The sequence below is a fragment of the Rhea americana genome, unplaced genomic scaffold, assembly GCF_003343005.1.
Source record: "Rhea americana isolate MKP2758 unplaced genomic scaffold, rheAme1 scaffold_413, whole genome shotgun sequence".
NCBI classification, from domain to species: domain Eukaryota; kingdom Metazoa; phylum Chordata; class Aves; order Rheiformes; family Rheidae; genus Rhea; species Rhea americana.
The window spans coordinates 35,769-53,177 of NW_028186550.1; the positions used below are offsets into that span (position 1 = coordinate 35,769).

General features: G+C 41.7%; 1 protein-coding gene across 3 annotated transcripts; it reads left to right on the forward strand.

Annotated features, from left to right (window-relative positions):
• The first annotated feature begins 15 nt into the window (after window positions 1-15).
• Window positions 16-15,373, forward strand: NONO (non-POU domain containing octamer binding). 3 transcript variants are annotated; one of them, XM_085314849.1, is made up of 10 exons: window positions 18-201; window positions 2,910-3,130; window positions 4,137-4,438; window positions 6,651-6,746; window positions 7,889-8,085; window positions 8,356-8,440; window positions 9,056-9,158; window positions 10,501-10,543; window positions 11,191-11,300; window positions 14,345-15,373. In XM_085314849.1, exons 1-10 carry the CDS (start codon window positions 81-83, stop codon window positions 14,480-14,482), a joined length of 1,416 nt encoding a protein of 471 aa, XP_085170975.1. In that variant the 5' UTR covers window positions 18-80; the 3' UTR covers window positions 14,483-15,373. The 3 variants fall into 3 exon arrangements, with proteins under 3 accessions (XP_085170977.1, XP_085170975.1, XP_085170976.1); XM_085314850.1 differs by having other exon boundaries at window positions 19-201; window positions 2,937-3,130; XM_085314851.1 differs by lacking the exon at window positions 8,356-8,440 and having other exon boundaries at window positions 16-201; window positions 9,109-9,158.
• The last annotated feature ends 2,036 nt before the right edge of the window (window positions 15,374-17,409 follow it).

Below are 17,409 nucleotides of genomic sequence, written 5' to 3' on the forward strand. Positions count from 1 at the left end.
GGCGGCCCCCGGCGGCGCGGGGCGGGAGGGCGAGCTCCGGGCCGCGGCCGACCGTGCGTGTCTGCCCGCAGGTCGGGAAGATGCAGGGCAACAAGGGCTTCAACATGGAGAAGCAGAACCACGCGCCGCGGAAGCAGCACCAGCACCAGCAGCACCCGCCGCCGTCCATCCCCGCCAACGGGCAACAGGCCAACAGCCAGAGTGAGTCCCGGGAGGGCCCCGCTTCGTGCAGGCGCTCGGCGGTCGCTCTTGCTGCGGAGGGTAACTCGGGCTCCTGCCCGTGCTCCTGTGCGCAACAGGTCGCGGCAGAAACAAACGTAATCGGCTCTTTTTGTGGCAAAGAGTAAAAGTTCGAGTCTCGCAGCAATCTGCAGTTTGCATTCACCGTCCTCCTGCAACGGGCAGGCTTCCCATTGCTGGAGAGGGTGGTTTGCGCTGCAGCCAGTTTTTCACTCTGTCGAGGGAAAAGTGCAAAGCGCTTGCAGTTCCTGTGGGTTTTTGTGGAGACTTGTTTGTAAGTGCTTGATGTTCTTGAAATTGGGTGTTGATGCAGAGATTCCCTCTGACTTTTGGGAGAGTTTGGAAGCCTCTGACTTCTTAATAGTGTTGTTTAAACTACAAATGTGAGATGGCTATTTTCAGTTGACTCTCTTTTTTTTTCCTGACCGTAATAGAGGACTTCTTGGTACAAGTTTCTTGAAGTGCTAAGGGAATTGATCTATTATCTGTAAAGATGCAGTTTCATTTATTATTTTTAAAGTTGTTACGAGATTCTGTACTTATTATTTAAGACCAAAGTTTTGCACTGGAGGGGCAGGGTGGGTACCTAGCTTTACTTGTTCATACTTCAGCATCCAGGGGTCAAAGTACCAGCTGATACTGATGCTGGCATTAACTCTAATTTGACATTTTTCTGACTTTATTCTTATTCAGCGTGTGTGGGCTGTAGTTCTCAGTTGCTTGGAATTCAGTGATAGTGATTATGAGCTGAGGTGGTATGCATTAATGAATTCTAAGGCCTTAACTGATCTAACTTGATAGTTCAGAAGTATGGCATCAGGGCATTGCCATTAGCATTTTCATGTGCRGGGGAAAGGAGGTGTCCTGTTGTATTAGGAAATCAGTTGTTTTTTGTTTTGAAAAGACTTTAAGTGCCAAAACTTTTTTTTTTTAAAAAAAAAACAAGTTACGTGTGCACCTTGACTGTGTTTTCAAAGGTTTCCCCTGAGCTAAATGCACTTTTTGTTGTTTTTCTTTTGGATATTTCCTGTGTGTGTTTTTTCTGTCCTAGTTGCAGGTTTGACTAGACCTTTCTGCTCCCTACACATGCATATACTGGGCTAGTACACAATTCCTGGATATTTTTATTAGGTAACCCTGTTATACAGGCTTTTTAACAGTTCATGATAGGTTGTAGAATAGGGTGACTGACTAGTTCATTTCCAGTCAAGCTGAGAACAACACGTTACAAGAACTTCATTGTTGTATCCTCACAGGGATCTGCTTATAGTGACTGACTATATCTAAGATTCTTTTGAGTGGACCTTATTAAGGCAAACCAGTGATATTGGTATAACTCTGCCTTAAGTCTCTCTTAGTATATTTGCAGGCCTTGAAATTGATGCTCAAATACTTCTGATAATGGCCTGAAAAGTTCACAAGAGAAACACTTCATCTATACGCTATTGCTGTGCTCAGTAGATAGCTACATTCTCGTGACATCAGATGTATTGTCAGTCTCATTTTGGTCATAGCCATTGGAGGGGTCCTTACACTGATACATTGTCTTCTCATGAATTGCCCTTTTTCATCAGTATCATGCTTTGTAGTCTGAGTAAGACCACTCACATTTGTAGTTTATTTCATACTTGTGGCCTTGAGGTGCATCACTTGAAAAGCATAATTTGAATAGGAATTGATCTGCAAGCTGCTTGGATCAAATGACAAATAGAAGAGAGGAAAAAATGGGTTCAAGGGGAACAAAAGATAGAACCAGAAAATGGTGGAATTGCTTTCTGCGGGTGGCTGTCCTGTATGGGTAGGTTCTGCATGCCTTTCAGGAAAGAGAATATGGAGGTAAACTGATGGTAAAATCGTGGTTGTGCCTGGCAGTTTAGCTCGGCTTCCAGAGTCATGCTGTTGAGGTGAAGGTTAAAGATAAAAGACTTGCTGAGAGAAAGGTTGAAGAGTGTATAGGGTGTACAGAGAGAGTGTGGAGATTTGAGGGTGGTCCAACAGTCAGCCCTATTTATCATTGTTAGATGTAGCATCACCTACTGAATACAGATTTTGTAAGAAACATTGTGATTTTTCTGAGGTTTTGCCTGTGTAGGTGTTCTCACTGTTTTCTATATCTTCACCATTCCAGCCTTCTCTTCAGCTTGGAATCCAAGTCCCAAATCCCATCCAGTAGGATACTTGCTAGTTATAATATCACCCGTCTAGACAAACTGTCATACCTTTAGTATATTTTTCTAGATCTCTGTTTTTTAGATTTATCCTGTTGCTGTAAAAAAATCTCTTTACTGGGAAAACTGCAGCTTTTCTATAACTTTTCAGGTTGCAATAACAGAATTCTGTATTGCGACCACTGCTGCCTTTATTGTGGGCCAGTCATCTTGACCAGAGCTCCAAAAGTTGAGTGAAATATCTCATGTAATCCCAARCTGCAGTGTTTCTATTTTCTCCAGTTCTAGACTTTCTTTCACTGGTGTTAATGAGCACTGGAGTTCAAGCACATGTTTTCTTTAAGGAGACTCTTGGCCCATTCTGRAGTAACATGCCTTTATTGCTCTAGAGATGGCTGGAGAGGTTTGAGAACTGAGTGAATGAGTGGCATTACCTATATTATCCTGTGTCTCTGCATTCACTGTGATGTAACCTAATGGAATTTATCCCCTCAACTGTAGAGCAGCTGTGTACCTTATTCCCCTCAGATGAAGGCCTGACTATTGACCTGAAGAATTTCCGGAAACCTGGTGAAAAGACCTTCACCCAAAGAAGCCGCCTCTTTGTGGGGAATCTGCCCCCAGATATTACAGAGGAAGAGATGAGAAAGTTATTTGAGAAGTATGGGAAAGCAGGTGAAGTCTTCATACACAAGGACAAAGGCTTTGGCTTTATCAGGCTGGTGAGTGACTGTTGCTGCCTTTGGGATATTTTCATGGCAGGGATTTTCACACTGAAGGAGTATTGCTAATAGATGTTCAGGTATCTTGCCTGCTGTCAGTTTTCTTGGAACATATAGGATCTGCTTCTACAAGTGGTTTGGCTAGAGCCTTTTATAAGAAGGAATGTGAATTCAGGTAGTTTGTGGCTGGACTTRCAAGGTATTTAGTAAAAGTCATTCTGAAATCAGCTGGTAGAAAACAGAAGGAAGACATGGACRTGATGCTGTTGTAGAGAAGGTAGACTTCCACGTTCTGGAAGGGTGTGAGGATGAGATTTCTGTGAGCATAGATCGTCATGCAGTACTGCTGGAGTAACAGATGCTCTTGAGGCAGGAGATCTCCGGATGATCATCTTGAAGCATRGCTAGGTTGAAACCAACATAGAGCAATAGTTCTCAGCTTCATTGTTTCAGGTACTACCTTTCTAAGAGCCTCAAAGTGAATGGATGGAGCATGAGGTTCCCACACCGTAGTTTGGGGGTGCCTTGCTGTAGCACAGCTACTTGGCAATAACTTAAACATGTTGAAAGGCAGGACTGGGAAGAGGTATGGGGACATCCTTCATGAGCTCTTATATAATGCACATTTCCTTTTACAGTTACCAGGCTTGGCTAATAGCTGAATCTTAAAAAAAAATGGCTCACTTCGTAGGCCTAATGTAATTATGTCTGATAGATAATGATCGGTTAATTGTTTGCTTAGTTAGTGCTGGCTGTTGAATTAAGCTTATGTCTGGTACGGTTTTCTTTCCCCCAAACTGTACGTGCCTATTCAGCTAGAGTCATTGATAATAGAAAATAGCTACGTTGTGTCAGGGCATTTTTCACCATGCTGTGGGAGGATTATTTGTTCTTCTCTGTGAAGTACTTGTTCAGGGGAAATAGGCTTTTGACCCTCTGTTGTGTCTGTGACTGGCTAATTCCATCCTGCATTGAGAGTTTTAATGATAACTTTTTTTATCTTTAGGAAACTCGCACTCTGGCAGAGATTGCAAAGGTGGAACTAGACAACATGCCTCTACGTGGGAAACAGCTAAGAGTGCGTTTTGCATGCCACAGCGCATCGCTGACAGTCAGGAACCTGCCTCAGTTTGTGTCCAATGAGCTCCTGGAGGAAGCCTTCTCTGTGTTTGGCCAGGTGGAAAGGGCTGTGGTTATTGTGGATGACAGAGGACGATCCTCTGGGAAAGGCATTGTGGAGTTCTCAGGGAAGCCTGCTGCTAGGAAAGCCCTGGATAGATGTAGTGATGGGTCTTTCCTGCTAACTACGTAAGTGTGGAGGGTGAGAAGCACTATTCTGGCATGTGTACAGGTTGAGGGGTGGCACTGGCTTGTACGCAACATTTCTCAATGACAAAGTGGGGCATATGAGACGTGGGGCAGGATGCGATAGGTGATTTTGCCCAAGGAGAATTTTGTTCAGTTTCTGTTTGGACAAAAGTAAGTCTACGCTGAAATTTGGGTCTGAAAACTATTCAGGGAGGCCACTTGTGGGGTAAGCGCATAAAACTGGCATAAAGCCTTCTTAGGGCAATTAAAGCAGCTTTCAAGAAGCAGGAACTTTTTTRGAGACCATCTTTCTTGTTTGGAAACAAAGCTAAAGGATGTTAATTGTGTACTCTGAGTCATTTCAGAGCTGAGTCTAGGAATGGGACTCCACTCAGCAGAGTGCCCTGCTAAGATGTGATGCTGATCCGTCAGCAGGCACAGGATCTATCTGAGAAGCTATTCAGATGGGTTAGGTTGACTTGGATTTTTACTGTAATAAACTATCTTCACTGTGCTTGAATATCACAAAGCAGACTCTTGGAAAAGCATATGAGTATGCTTAAGTAAATGGCTAATTCTGGAGCATGTTCCACAGAGCATGGCTTGTTGCTTTAACAGTCAAAGGGGGACCTTTTTGACCTTTGGGGAATAAAAAAAAAATACTCTGTTTTGTATTCATGCCCATAGATTTTGATAACAGAACACTTTCTAAAATTGAGGCTTTATTAGTTTCTGAAGTAACTTGGAAGCTTTGTGCCTTCTCACTTCCCACCTTTTCCCCCTAGGGCTGTATACTACACAGCAGTACACAAGCACATTTGCTTTCCAAAAGCAGCTTTTTTTTGTCCTTTTTTTTTTCCCCTCTCCCCCCCCCGCCTTTTCTTTCCTGCGACCATTTGGGAATAGCCATCACTGTGTTTAGTGCTCTGCAGTAACGTTGCTGCTGGGGAACTTCGAGGCTTTCTTAGATTGTTGGGATTATTTAGTCCCAGCGCTCTTGCTGATTTGGAAGTATATATCTTAAAGGAACCATGAAGACAAATTTTAAAAAGTCACCATGCAATGCTAAGCACTACCAATATATGACTTTGAGCAGCTCGGGGGGAACATTCATTCTTCTAGTTATCAGTGCATTAGTTCTTGATTATATAAGGGAGCTAAACCAGGATGTTGCTTAGTTCCAGTTAAGGTTTTGTTCTGATTAAAGTTGTTCTGACTGGTCCTAGTTAATGATAGTAACAGCTAGGTAACCTTAAACTCGTTGAAACTGGTGCATCTTGGAAAATAAGACCCTTATCAATGGAATATTTCATGGTGGAAAAATTATATTGTGGAGCTTCAGTTGAATAAAAAAATATAGCCTCTATATCCTGCCTTCTTATTGAAGTCTAGGCACTATTTGTACTTTGGAAAAGCATGAACAATTTTTTCCCTATCAAATGGGATTGAGGAGCTAAAGAGAAGGTGTGATGCTGCTTCATGATGAGGACATGAGTAGTATAAATGCTGTGATGGGGGAGTTAATTCAGAGATAGGGGACTAAAGCACACTTCTCTCTCAAATGYGTTCTTCTACACACAGACCGGGGGACAGAACCACACGTGCATTGTCTGTACTGTGAAGTGCACCAGTAGATTTCTGGTGGAGAAGTTCAAACAGGGCCCAACAGGCACCTACAGAGCTCTGCCATTTGGCAATAACGGCACATGGTTGCTTCACCAAGAAAGTAGGAATGAATCTTGCAGCCATGAACTTCCAGTGAGGAGCTGTGTAGTTAGAATTCACCTTGGGTGTTTGTAAGAAGACGGACAAGGGCTTGGSTAGCGCATGGTGATCAGCCATGTAGCAAGGGAGGGATGGGAGAAAAGACAGACTCTGGGGTCCAACAAACCTTGTGCTGAGTAGATTCTACTAAGGAATGTCAGTTTTCAGTTAAGCTGCTATTTGCAACCAGTAACTGGAAGTATTCTTTCGGTGCAATTTGTTTTGGCTTCAGCAAGGATTTCAACTAACACTTCAGTTCCTGTTCTAGAAAAAAAGTTTGTTCTAAGTGATTTCTGTTTTCTCTTTGGTTCGGACCAGTGGCTATTTTGAACCCCTTTGAGCAGTGCTAAAGCAGTATTTTATAGACCCAGGTAAAACTGTACATGCTTTCCTGCACAGCAAGCTTATTCTTGAGTTGTCCTGAAAGCACCTCATCTTCTCTTTATAGATTCCCACGGCCTGTCACTGTGGAGCCCATGGATCAGTATGATGATGAAGAGGGACTACCAGAGAAACTGGTCATCAAAAACCAGCAATATCACAAGTATGTGCTTACTGTGAGAAAGGAGATGAGACTGTCTGTGGCCTAGGACATTGACTCATGCCTCAGTCTTTAGGAATGTGGCTCATCAGCGCTACAAAAAGCTCCTTCTGTAGATGTGATTTGACTCCGGAAAGAGGATACACTGGTATCTTGCTATGGTTAGCTAGAAGAAAGCAGTTTTTGTGGATTTATGTTTCTGTTCAGTTTTGCTGGGATAAGCCTGGCAGCATTCATGTATTTATCATATGCTTCCATTGCTGGAATAAAAAGTGGTATCAAAGTTTGAGATATCTGTGCAAGAGGAAGACACACATATGAGAAGCTGAGACAATGACTTGTGGTACTTGCTCCGAATCCTGTGGAAAGTCTATGGAGGAAACAGACTTGAACCCACAGTGAAAATATGAGGAATTGTGTGGATAGCATTAAAAGACTCTAGAGCTATCCTGGTATAAGGCCATGGTCTTTGAAGGCTTCTCAGTTTAAGTAGGTATCGTGATCGTAGTAGTGGGAATTAGTAAACCATGTGACCTCATGAATTTTTCAAGTAAGGAAGATGGGTGCTGCAGGAGCAGGGAAGCTGCCTTGGGAATAGTGAGATGTTCCAGGTGCAGGGGCTGCAGAGATGAGTGAAATAAGTAACGCGTGTCTGGCAGATCTGTTTCCGTTTTATTTCTGGAGTGGATCTACAGGTGAAAAAGCTGTGCAGCAGGAGCAAAGGCTATTTCTTACAGAGTATTCCTAAATGTCTTTTATCCAGTAACTTCTGGTGTCTTATAAAAGCATTGTCATTGCTTGGTGTGGGGGAGAATGGGACACGGTTTCTATGTATAATTAATTCTGCAATAGAAAGGTCTGTGGATTGGTAAGACGAGAATGTGACTAGGATTCTACCTAAGTTCCTCCTTTCCGTAAGTTTGTTTTGTTTTTGTTTTTTTTCCCCATGCGCGCCCCCCCCCCCCGCTCCCAAGTGTGGCTTTTCATGAGAAACTAGAGGACAAACTGGTTTTGTTTTTTGCTATGGGGAGAAATACATTTCTAATTGTTGAAAAGATCTACCATTGAATTTGCATACATACTGTATTTTTCCTGGTTCCTCCTTGCTCTGTTGAAGCATTTACTAGCTCTCCCTTATCTGACAGGGAGCGTGAGCAACCTCCTCGATTTGCACAGCCTGGCAGCTTTGAGTATGAGTATGCCATGCGTTGGAAGGCTCTAATAGAAATGGAGAAACAGCAGCAAGAACAGGTAGATCGTAACATCAAGGAAGCTCGAGAGAAGCTGGAAATGGAGATGGAAGCCGCTCGCCATGAACACCAAGTTATGCTCATGCGGCAAGGTATTGGTCAAAGATAAATATGATACCAGAACAAGCCCCTGCTAAGTTCAGGGCTGTGTAGCTTAGTAGACAGGCTAGAGCTGGCTGAAGATTAACTGTGACAYAGCTACTTCTAACCAACTGTAGCAGGAGCAAATAAACGTAGAGATATTACTGTATTGCTGGTAGCTCTGTTACCTTATTCTCTTCTGTAGTACAGTTTTAGTTCAGAAATTGATGAGGAGTGGCAGAGGAGACAAGAATTTGATTCTTTTAACGTCATCTTTGCAGATTTGATGAGGCGCCAGGAAGAACTGAGGAGAATGGAGGAATTGCATAACCAAGAAGTGCAAAAACGTAAACAATTGGAACTCAGGTAAGGAGGCAAGTTCTGAAATTCTGTGAACCCATGGTATTCTGGCACTGAAGCACTTCTTCAGGGTGACAATTTAATTACTACCTAAAGAGTGGTTGTTATTTCAGGCTTTTTTGTTCATAGGGAGGGTGTACAGCTGGTTTAAGATGCGAGAGGTAGGAGTTTCTTTCACTGATGCTGAAGGACACTGACTAGTATTTGTTCTTTTGCAATTTGGTGTCTCAGTTTAGCACCTTCACCGAGACAAATAAAGCAATCAGTATGTATACAGTGATTCAGTGACTTTAGTACCACAGGTTGGGAAACCCCATTCTAGCATCTGTCCTCTGATTCGAGAGGTAACTTAGTCTCAGATATTTCTCTTGCCATTCCAGCTCTTCCATGTCTCAGGGTCATTGTCAGAAACTTCAGACTGCTTCTATATATAGAAGGAACTTGACGACTATCTGTGACTCTTGTCCATTATATTATGTGTAGTCAGTATGTATTTGGGAGCAGCTGTGCACACAGGTGTGCCCTGGTAGGGTTTTATAATGAACTCCTTTAAGAGCAACCCTGTGATCCGGATGATCGGTCTGCRTTTTCCTGAGTATCTTTGGACTCTTTTTTTTGTAGGCAAGAGGAGGAACGCAGGCGCCGTGAGGAGGAAATGAGAAGGCAACAAGAAGAGATGATGAGACGCCAGCAAGAAGGCTTTAAAGGGAATTTTCCTGATGCGGTATGAGTATGCTTGTATCCCAATACATTTTGACATGGACATTAGAATTTTACTCTTCTATAATACARGGCTTTTTGCAGATGCCTCAGTGCATTCTATCCTAAATCCAAGCACAATTTTGTCTGGGGAAATATAAATACCCTAGTTATTGGATTGTTGGATTGCTCGTTTTCCCACTGCTGTTCAYGTAGAACTCCTAATAGCTGTTTTGTTGTTCAGAAGACTATATGGAARCTAATTTTATTCTAAGAGTAGTAATGAAGATGTACTTTTCTGAACTGCTGCAGAGTCCTGTTACAGCCATATGCTCATTCTTCATTATGCTTGGATAAAATGATCCCAACTTGAGGCAGTGCTGCAGGCATGGTATTTTGGTTGTACTGAAAACTCAGCATTCGTCAATATTTTCCTAGAATATAAAATGCATGGTAATCTACCTTTTAATAGCAGTAACTCCAGTTCTATACTGATCTGTCTTATAAATAATTTCCAATCCCAACAGCTTTCTAGTGTGACACCAGCTGTAGTGGTATGGAGGTGGTATCATGGCATCAGTGCATTGGGGTGGCAAGGTTTTATGTGTATTAATGTAAAATTGATCCCTGAGCAAAATAGCTAAATATATGTAAAACCAAAAGGGCAAAACTGTGTGACTGACCTAAACTTGTGAATATTACTTTGCAAAGCAGAGCTCCTGAGTTCTCTAAATAATAATGCCTTCATATGATAAATAGTACTGAGATTACAGGTGAAGTAAAGTGAAATCTGTTCTTCAATTCCCAACATGGAAAAAGTGTGACCCTCACTGAAGTGAGGCGGTACTCCTGGCTTTGCAGCGAGGGAGATCTGTGGTGTGTGCCCTGTGCTCAAATGATAAAGAAAGATTGAACTCGTTAACTGGAATTCTAACGTAAGCGACCTAGCCCTGTGTGTTCATTATATAAGCTTGCATTCCTTTCAACATAAAAAGCTTCTTAGCTATGCTGAGGAGGTAGCAAAACTAATTCTTTCTAATGCATTACTGCTGCTAAGCAGATCTTTCCATCCAGACATCAAGTATCTCTCTTATGCTACTACTGTAATAAATTCTGTACACACAGCTTTGCTTTGCTCCTGGATATTGTTCCATGCTTGTGAAAAGCAGTCTTGCAGAATGAGACATTTTGAATAAGATCTATTTGTTCAGTAGCTAATAGCGAAGGTAGCCCAAATCTCTTGAAATTTACTTTAGGAATGACTCCTACTGAGTTTTCAGTAGTAAAACTTCCAAACTCATTGAATTTATAGAACTGGAATGAAGAATGCCTAAAGTTTTATCATTTGAAATTAATCTGTCTTTCAGAGGGAACCACCAGACATGCGAATGGGGCAGATGGCTATGGGAGGTAAGAGTTTTCTGTGGCTGTCTTTTCTATATATACTCATTTTCTTCTCTACAAAATTTGATTTTTTTGAATAGTCTATTTTATTGGCTCATTATCTAGAAACTGACTCCAAGTAATTTTCTCCCAGTTCAGTGACACAAAACATTCGTATGACAAACATCAAAAATTGGGCTTGAGGTAATACTGTAYATTTGTGAAAGACTCTTCAGTATGCAGAAGACTTGGTTGAAGTTGCTGTGATGTGATGTGATTAAGGTTCCCRTACAAGTTTGTACTGATACAGAAACTGGTAGAACATGTAATACTAGACCTTCAGCCCAGGAAGCAACCTCAGTTACTTTATTTCCATATTTTGACTACATGGCCTACAGTTTTAGGTCATGTGGACAAGAGCCAGTGAAAAAGTAGATGTTCAGTGGCTAATGAAGGTGGTGAGCATTAGAATCTGCTATACTTCCAGATAATACTGGAATGCAAGATCGGTTTGTCTTGGCCTATTAGTGCAAAACTAGGTAAAGGATTAGATATATTGGGTATAACACTGCAGGTAAGAGCTTGTGGGGTGTTTTGTGGCTCTGGAGTGATGAGTGGACACTGGCTTCCTTTCTTTGTGTCTGCCAGGAATATTCTCCAGGTTTCTTTTGCAGGTACCATTGGCATGAACAATAGAGGAGCCATGGGTGGTACCAACGTCCCAGCTGCTGCACCTCCTGCAGCTGGTCCTGGAGCTATGATACCTGATGGAGCTATGGGAATGGTAATGTATCTGCATGTACTCTTTGTGGCACACAGTCTTAACTGTAGGATGTGTTGTTTCTGTTGTCAGGAGCTATGCTGCTAAAATCAAAGGTGTTTACCTGATTAGCTCCCTCTCAAGTTTTTAGAAATTTAATCTTGCCTTGTTACGGGTTGGTAATTTTGAGAAGAATGAGCCAAGCCTGCTACTTTACTTCAAAAATAGCTAGTGCCAAAATGCATATTGGAAAGGTCTTAGTATTAACATATGGGTACAGAAAAGGTGTATTGGGCAGCRGTTTTGAATTAGAGTGCAGGGAGATGTAGGTTCTTGCAAGCAGAATGCCCCAGCTTTCACGAATACCTTGTCCATCACCAATTTATGAAAACAGTGGAGAACTGCTTTCTAAGCTAATAGTCTAGAATAAGTAGGAGAATAGTAAATTAGTAGGCTAAAACAAATTCTGCTAATTTGCTGAAAGTAGTAAAGAAAAAAGAACCAGTGGCAGTTATGCTTGTTTCCTTCTCTTTCAATTTTTATATTTTCCTGAATTTTAAACAGTATCTTTGCAGAGAGTCTTTGTGACTTTTTTTTTAGTAAGGCAAGGAAAATTTAAATGCTTGGTCAGCAGAAGTCAAGGCTGAATGCCATCTCCAAAGCCTGGGAAGCAGACAGTTCCCCAGATTTGCATTCCCCCATGACATCTCCCCCACCTTCATGAGCCTTATACAGTTTAGCAACTTCTCAGGTGCTCCTCCTCACTGGGTATAAGGAAAATTCCAGATGCAAATTTAAATTTAAAATAYAGCAAATGGAAAGCTAGAAAATCTTTTCATTAAAAATCCTTCTTAAAATATTTTAAGCTTTTTCCTTAGAAAACTTGCAGCCAGTCTCTGCTTCAGTAACAGGRTGTGAGAAACAAAATTCTTCGTAAATTTAATTCTAGTAGTGATTGTGGATGAAATGTATTACTAAAATATATAATAGCTGTACAGATTTTTTTTCTCCTGCATGCGGCAGCCAGCTTACAAAAAATCAGTTGAAAATGTAGAGTTTTACACAGGAGTTCTGATAACTTACTGACTGAATGTGATTTAGTTGATGAATGGTAATTGGCAATTTTATTTCACAAAAGTGAAAAAGTACTATTTCAGACTTCTAAAGAAGGTGTTTAAGGTGACATGTTTTACATGGAGACCAGTGAGGCTCAGGGCCTACACACAGTCAGTTACTCTGGTGAGTAATGTCTTGTTAAGGTAAAATAACTCAATTGCTTGCAGTCATCTGTTTGGCTTTGGAGCTGGTTTGTGTACAGACAAGCATATACACAGACCAGGCTGTCTAAGTGTGTGAAAAGAATGCAGGTTAGTATYGTGAGAAACATCGTGCTCACAGATTAGTCTGCAGCTAATTGCAGAAATAGTCCTTGTGACCTACTGTGATATTTCACCAGATTGTTTGTGCCAGATAGGCTTTTCCAGTCCTTGTGCTTGGTCTCTTAAAAAAAAAAAGAAAAAAAAAAGTCCCTTTCAAAATAATGAAAGGAACACAAACTAAATGTTTGTTACTGTAGACTGCAACTTGTAACTTTCAGTTTTGGGTGTTTCTTTATTTTACATTTGAAATTTAGCCTTGTAAAGCAAATGGTGTGGGAATGGGGATGACCTGGTAGCAGCTGAACTCAGGGGACTCCTGAGGAATTCAAGCCTCGGTAATAAGAACTCACAGCTCTACTGCAGAGCCTCACAGAGCCTGATGTTTGTGGCATCTGTCATTCCTACCTGTTGTACAGAGCATTGATCCCACTGATATCCACAGTATCAGTATTTCAGATCAGCAGTAGAAACAGCAGCATAGTCAAGCTTGTCCAGAAAGCTGATCTTCCAGTTCTTATCAGTTGGTCTAATTAAAAAACCCACCCTCCTGCAACCCAAAACCCTCTTGCAAACCTTCCCACTTAGACTTCTTGGTCTATCATGGCTGCTACATCATGTAAAATTTTTGGTCGTAAAGAACAGCATTTTATTTATCTACTCGTTTTCATACCTATACACAGGGACAGTGGAGTATCTAAGGTTGAGGGAATACATGCTGCACAGAGAAATTAAGGGGAGAGCTGAAGAGGGGAATGGAAAGGCCAGGGAGTTTAGGTTAATACAATGAAATAATACTATTTAGACCAAAAAGTGACGAGTCAGTTCTCTTATGGCCAGAACAATATGGTCTTTTTGGAAACTGTACCAGGCAATATGACTCAGTCATCTACAGTACTAACACAAAAAAAGTATACAACTGCTGTAAAGTAGGGGACAAAGAATAATGAACTCACGAGCCTGACATAAAGCAGCTCTGCTCTATATGGTTACTTAGCTCCAGTACTGGGGGAAGGAAGGGTAGTGGCTGCCTCCAGCTCCAGTACTTCCCATAAGGATGTACCATGACCACCATGAGGACAGCCAAGCAGTTGAACAGGCTGCCTAGAGAGGTTATACAGCTTTCATCCTTGGATATTTTCAAGACAAGACTGGATAACGCTGCTACTAACACAGTCTAACCTCATATCTGACTGCTCTGAGCAGGAGGTTGGACTAGAAGAATGGAAATAATAGGATACAAAAGGGCACAAGACTAGTATTGCAGACTTATTTTAGAATCAGTGTTGTGTACACTTGGATTGTGATACTGCTGAGTATCAGCATACTGCACATCACTGCCCTTCAGTCTGGGTGAAGGAGTGTGGTGGAAATGGGAAATTCTCCTTTCTCAGTCATTACTCATACATTCCGTGGCAGGGCACTAGTCTGTGAGATGTTGTAGGCTGTATTCCAAGATGCTTGGCTTCCAAGTTATGAGGAGAAAGGGACTGCCTGTAACACTTACCTTAYTCGAGTCCTATCAGTCTTTGCGCTTTATTTTTTGGTGGGGTGAAATTTATAGCAARGTTAGTTGGAACTGTGGAATACTGATAGGATTCAAATCAGCTGAAATGGCTTTTAACTGTAGGATGTTTTTTTTTCCCTCTCTCTCTCTCTTTCTGCCTCTTCTGCACTTTTGTTCTTCACAAGACTCCACCACCGCCYGCAGATCGTTTTGGCCAGGGCAGCACAATGGAAGGACTTGGAGCTATGGGAGGGAACCCGCCTGCCTTCAACAGAGGAAATCCAGGGGGTGACTTTGGCCCTAACAAGCGTCGCAGATACTAACAGGATTAAACTACCCCCTGCACACACCCCAAAGAGGAAAGGAATCTTAGCAGGCCATATAGAGTTATACTCAGGGGGTGGATATTCAAAATAGTTAGTTAGGGCCTGCTTTGGTAAAGCCACTCTAGGACAAGGGGAGTGCAGTCTGTCTGGTAAAGGTTTTAGAAAATTTCATGTGGTGCATTCCTAAAATTTCAATGTGAAAATGGATTCTGGGAGGCTGCCGTGGTTGTTCAGTAGTGGTAAKATCTGGCAAGGACCTTAATGCCTTGACCATTCCAGGTTTCCTATTTGCAGCCGGAGTCCTGAGACTAAACTAGATACAATTGGAGTATGTCTTGGCATTTTTTTTTTTAGTGTAGTGAACCTTGCTTAAAGCACAGGCAAGTYTCTGGAGAACTAGGGCAGCATCTGGGTACTTTGCAGTTCCCATGACTCTGTAAATTTATATAGCTCCAAATGATCCATCATGTAGTGAATTGGGGAGATTTTTATGTTCTTTTATTTCTTTTCTTTCCTCCTAACTTGTAGTTATTCTTTTTCTCTGGACCATCTGTTTCTTTAAAGTAGTTGACCGTCATGTGCAGCCTGAGTGGCTGTAAGGCTCTTGTTTGGATGGATTTTTTGATAATGTGTTGTATCGCTGTTTATTTTTACTGGTAGTAAAGTACAATCTATTGGACAAAGATACTGTATCTCATGCTGAAGATTTAACTGAAACAAATGTTTGTATAATCTTAACCTTGCCTGTCTTTTGTGTAGAAGTACTACAAGATTTTTCATTTAGTGTAAACTGTTTGAACACAAGCTGTAATTGTCCCACTAACAAGTTTGAGTTTGTCTGAGGAATGTTACAGGAATGCATTATTAAAGTGGATTTTAAGCCTTTTTTATCTGGTGTGCTGTCTATTTTCTTCCTGAAAAAAATGGGTACATATAGTTTGAAGTAAATTGGGCTTYGGATTATGGAGCAAAGGTTGTTCTTACACAGCTTATGTAAATAGCGTGTTTAACCCTGGAGAGTTTTCTAATGCTTCTCCTTAGTACAGAAGGAGTTTTATTTGTGTTTTGGAAGGACACCTTCAACCTTGGCATTTCAGAGTAAATTAAGGGAACTCCTGATGCCCCTAGGATGTCTGTGTTGTAGGTGCAGAGAAGCTGGGCRCAGAGTTGTTCACATAATTCTCACAAGGAGCCTGGAGTTCAGTTAACGACTGATCTGCGTAGCACAAAGTTGTCTCTCTCTCTGTGCTATGTTGCAGCTGGCTCTGACCRTGATGCAGACCTTGCTGTAGAGCTCTCCAGGCTCCTCTGCTGGTGCAGGAAGCAGAACACTTGTAACTGCCAGTGGAGAGCAAGGAATATGTATCTTGTGTAATATATGCTGCAGTCTGTAGGGACAGACTTTCCATGACTTGTGTCCTCACACTGAGACTCCAAGATTGAGACTGGCATGGGGTCAGCAGAGGAGGGAGGTTAGGAAAAGTGAGAAAGGGAGGAAGGAAGGTGAGTTGCATCCTGAGAGCGTAGGGAGCTTCTGTACAGACTCACAACAGGGAAGATCAGAACATTTTTAGATGYCTGATGTTATCAAGGCAATAACTTTAAAAAGGTAGGCTTTGGTCTGTTAGTACTTTGTTTAACAGAGAAAGATGAGTGAGTTGCTCTGTAGGTGTTTATTGGTTTAGCCCTGTCATTTGATGTTTTATAATTAGCCTCTAATGGGTAATTGATAAGAAGATGCATCTGGGAGAGACTAAAGCTGCTGTTCTTGTTTCTTCAGTTGTTTCTTTGCAACTTTYGACAGCATCAACACTGTATTTGTCAGGCAAGGCTGATATTTATTGCTGATTGTCAGAGGGACTATGACTTCTCTGTAGGTACAGCATAGGCAGTTTGGTGGTGTTTTTCATCTGTCATATTGGCTCAGATACTTGAAATTTTGCAGTGTGAGTTGGCTAATTAACTCTTCAGCTGCCCTTTGAAGGGGGGATGTATCTGTGATTGTTGCTTCCTGTATCCAAAACCTGACTGGCAGACATTCCCTAATGCCACAAGGGATTGGTAAGTATGTAATTKAATTCTGAAGCGTGAAATGTTAGGAGAAGAAACAGTAAAGTTGCACTCAGGTGTCTGAATTGTCTCCCATTCTGCCCATTTCTTGGCTGGTTTGCCTGTTAGCAAGTAGTCAAAGCGGAAGTAACGGCTTTAGGGGAAASAGCAGAGCCCAAATAGCCAGTGCTCTAGCAACTGCCTCAATTCCTTTCAGTTTAAGATAAGGATTGGTCTAATTACTCTCTTTCCCTAGCAGAAAATTGAAGATAGTAACAGGCTATGTAAAGATGATGGGGAAGGAGAGATTTAGCACTGCTCAAAGCTCATCTAACAAGAAGACAGATAYAAGATGGAAATCAAAGGTCCAGTGACAGCAGAGGAAGGGGCTAAAACTGTGCTTTCTGGTGCTTATGCTAGAGCTGATTATTYTCGCTTGTTTTAGGAGAGGAGACTATAAACCTGTGATGTAGATTCCAAAAAGAGAATTGTAAAGCAAACTGTTAGTGAGGTTTACAGATGCATTCAGCAGGAAGAAAGGGCAGCAGGGACTGCTTGTAGTGCAGAAACTCCTAAGCCTAGGCAGGCCGGGCTATGTTGTTTGAGAGCACRTCCAGATCTGGAGTCTGCTGAAGCACTTTGGTTTTGGTTATGGGTGTTTGTAGTGCTTGGGTAAAGTAGCTGTTGTAGCTCCTGAAGAGTCTGCAGTTCTTAGCAGTAGTTCAAAATTATAGTTTTGTCTGATAAACTATCCAAGAAGTGGGATTTTGTACAAGTAACTTCATGATGTGCTGAAATGCAGCCAGTATGCAGAGGAGAAGACAGCATGATTTTTGAGATTAATGGCTGTTACAGAGTTGCAGAGTGATAAAGTA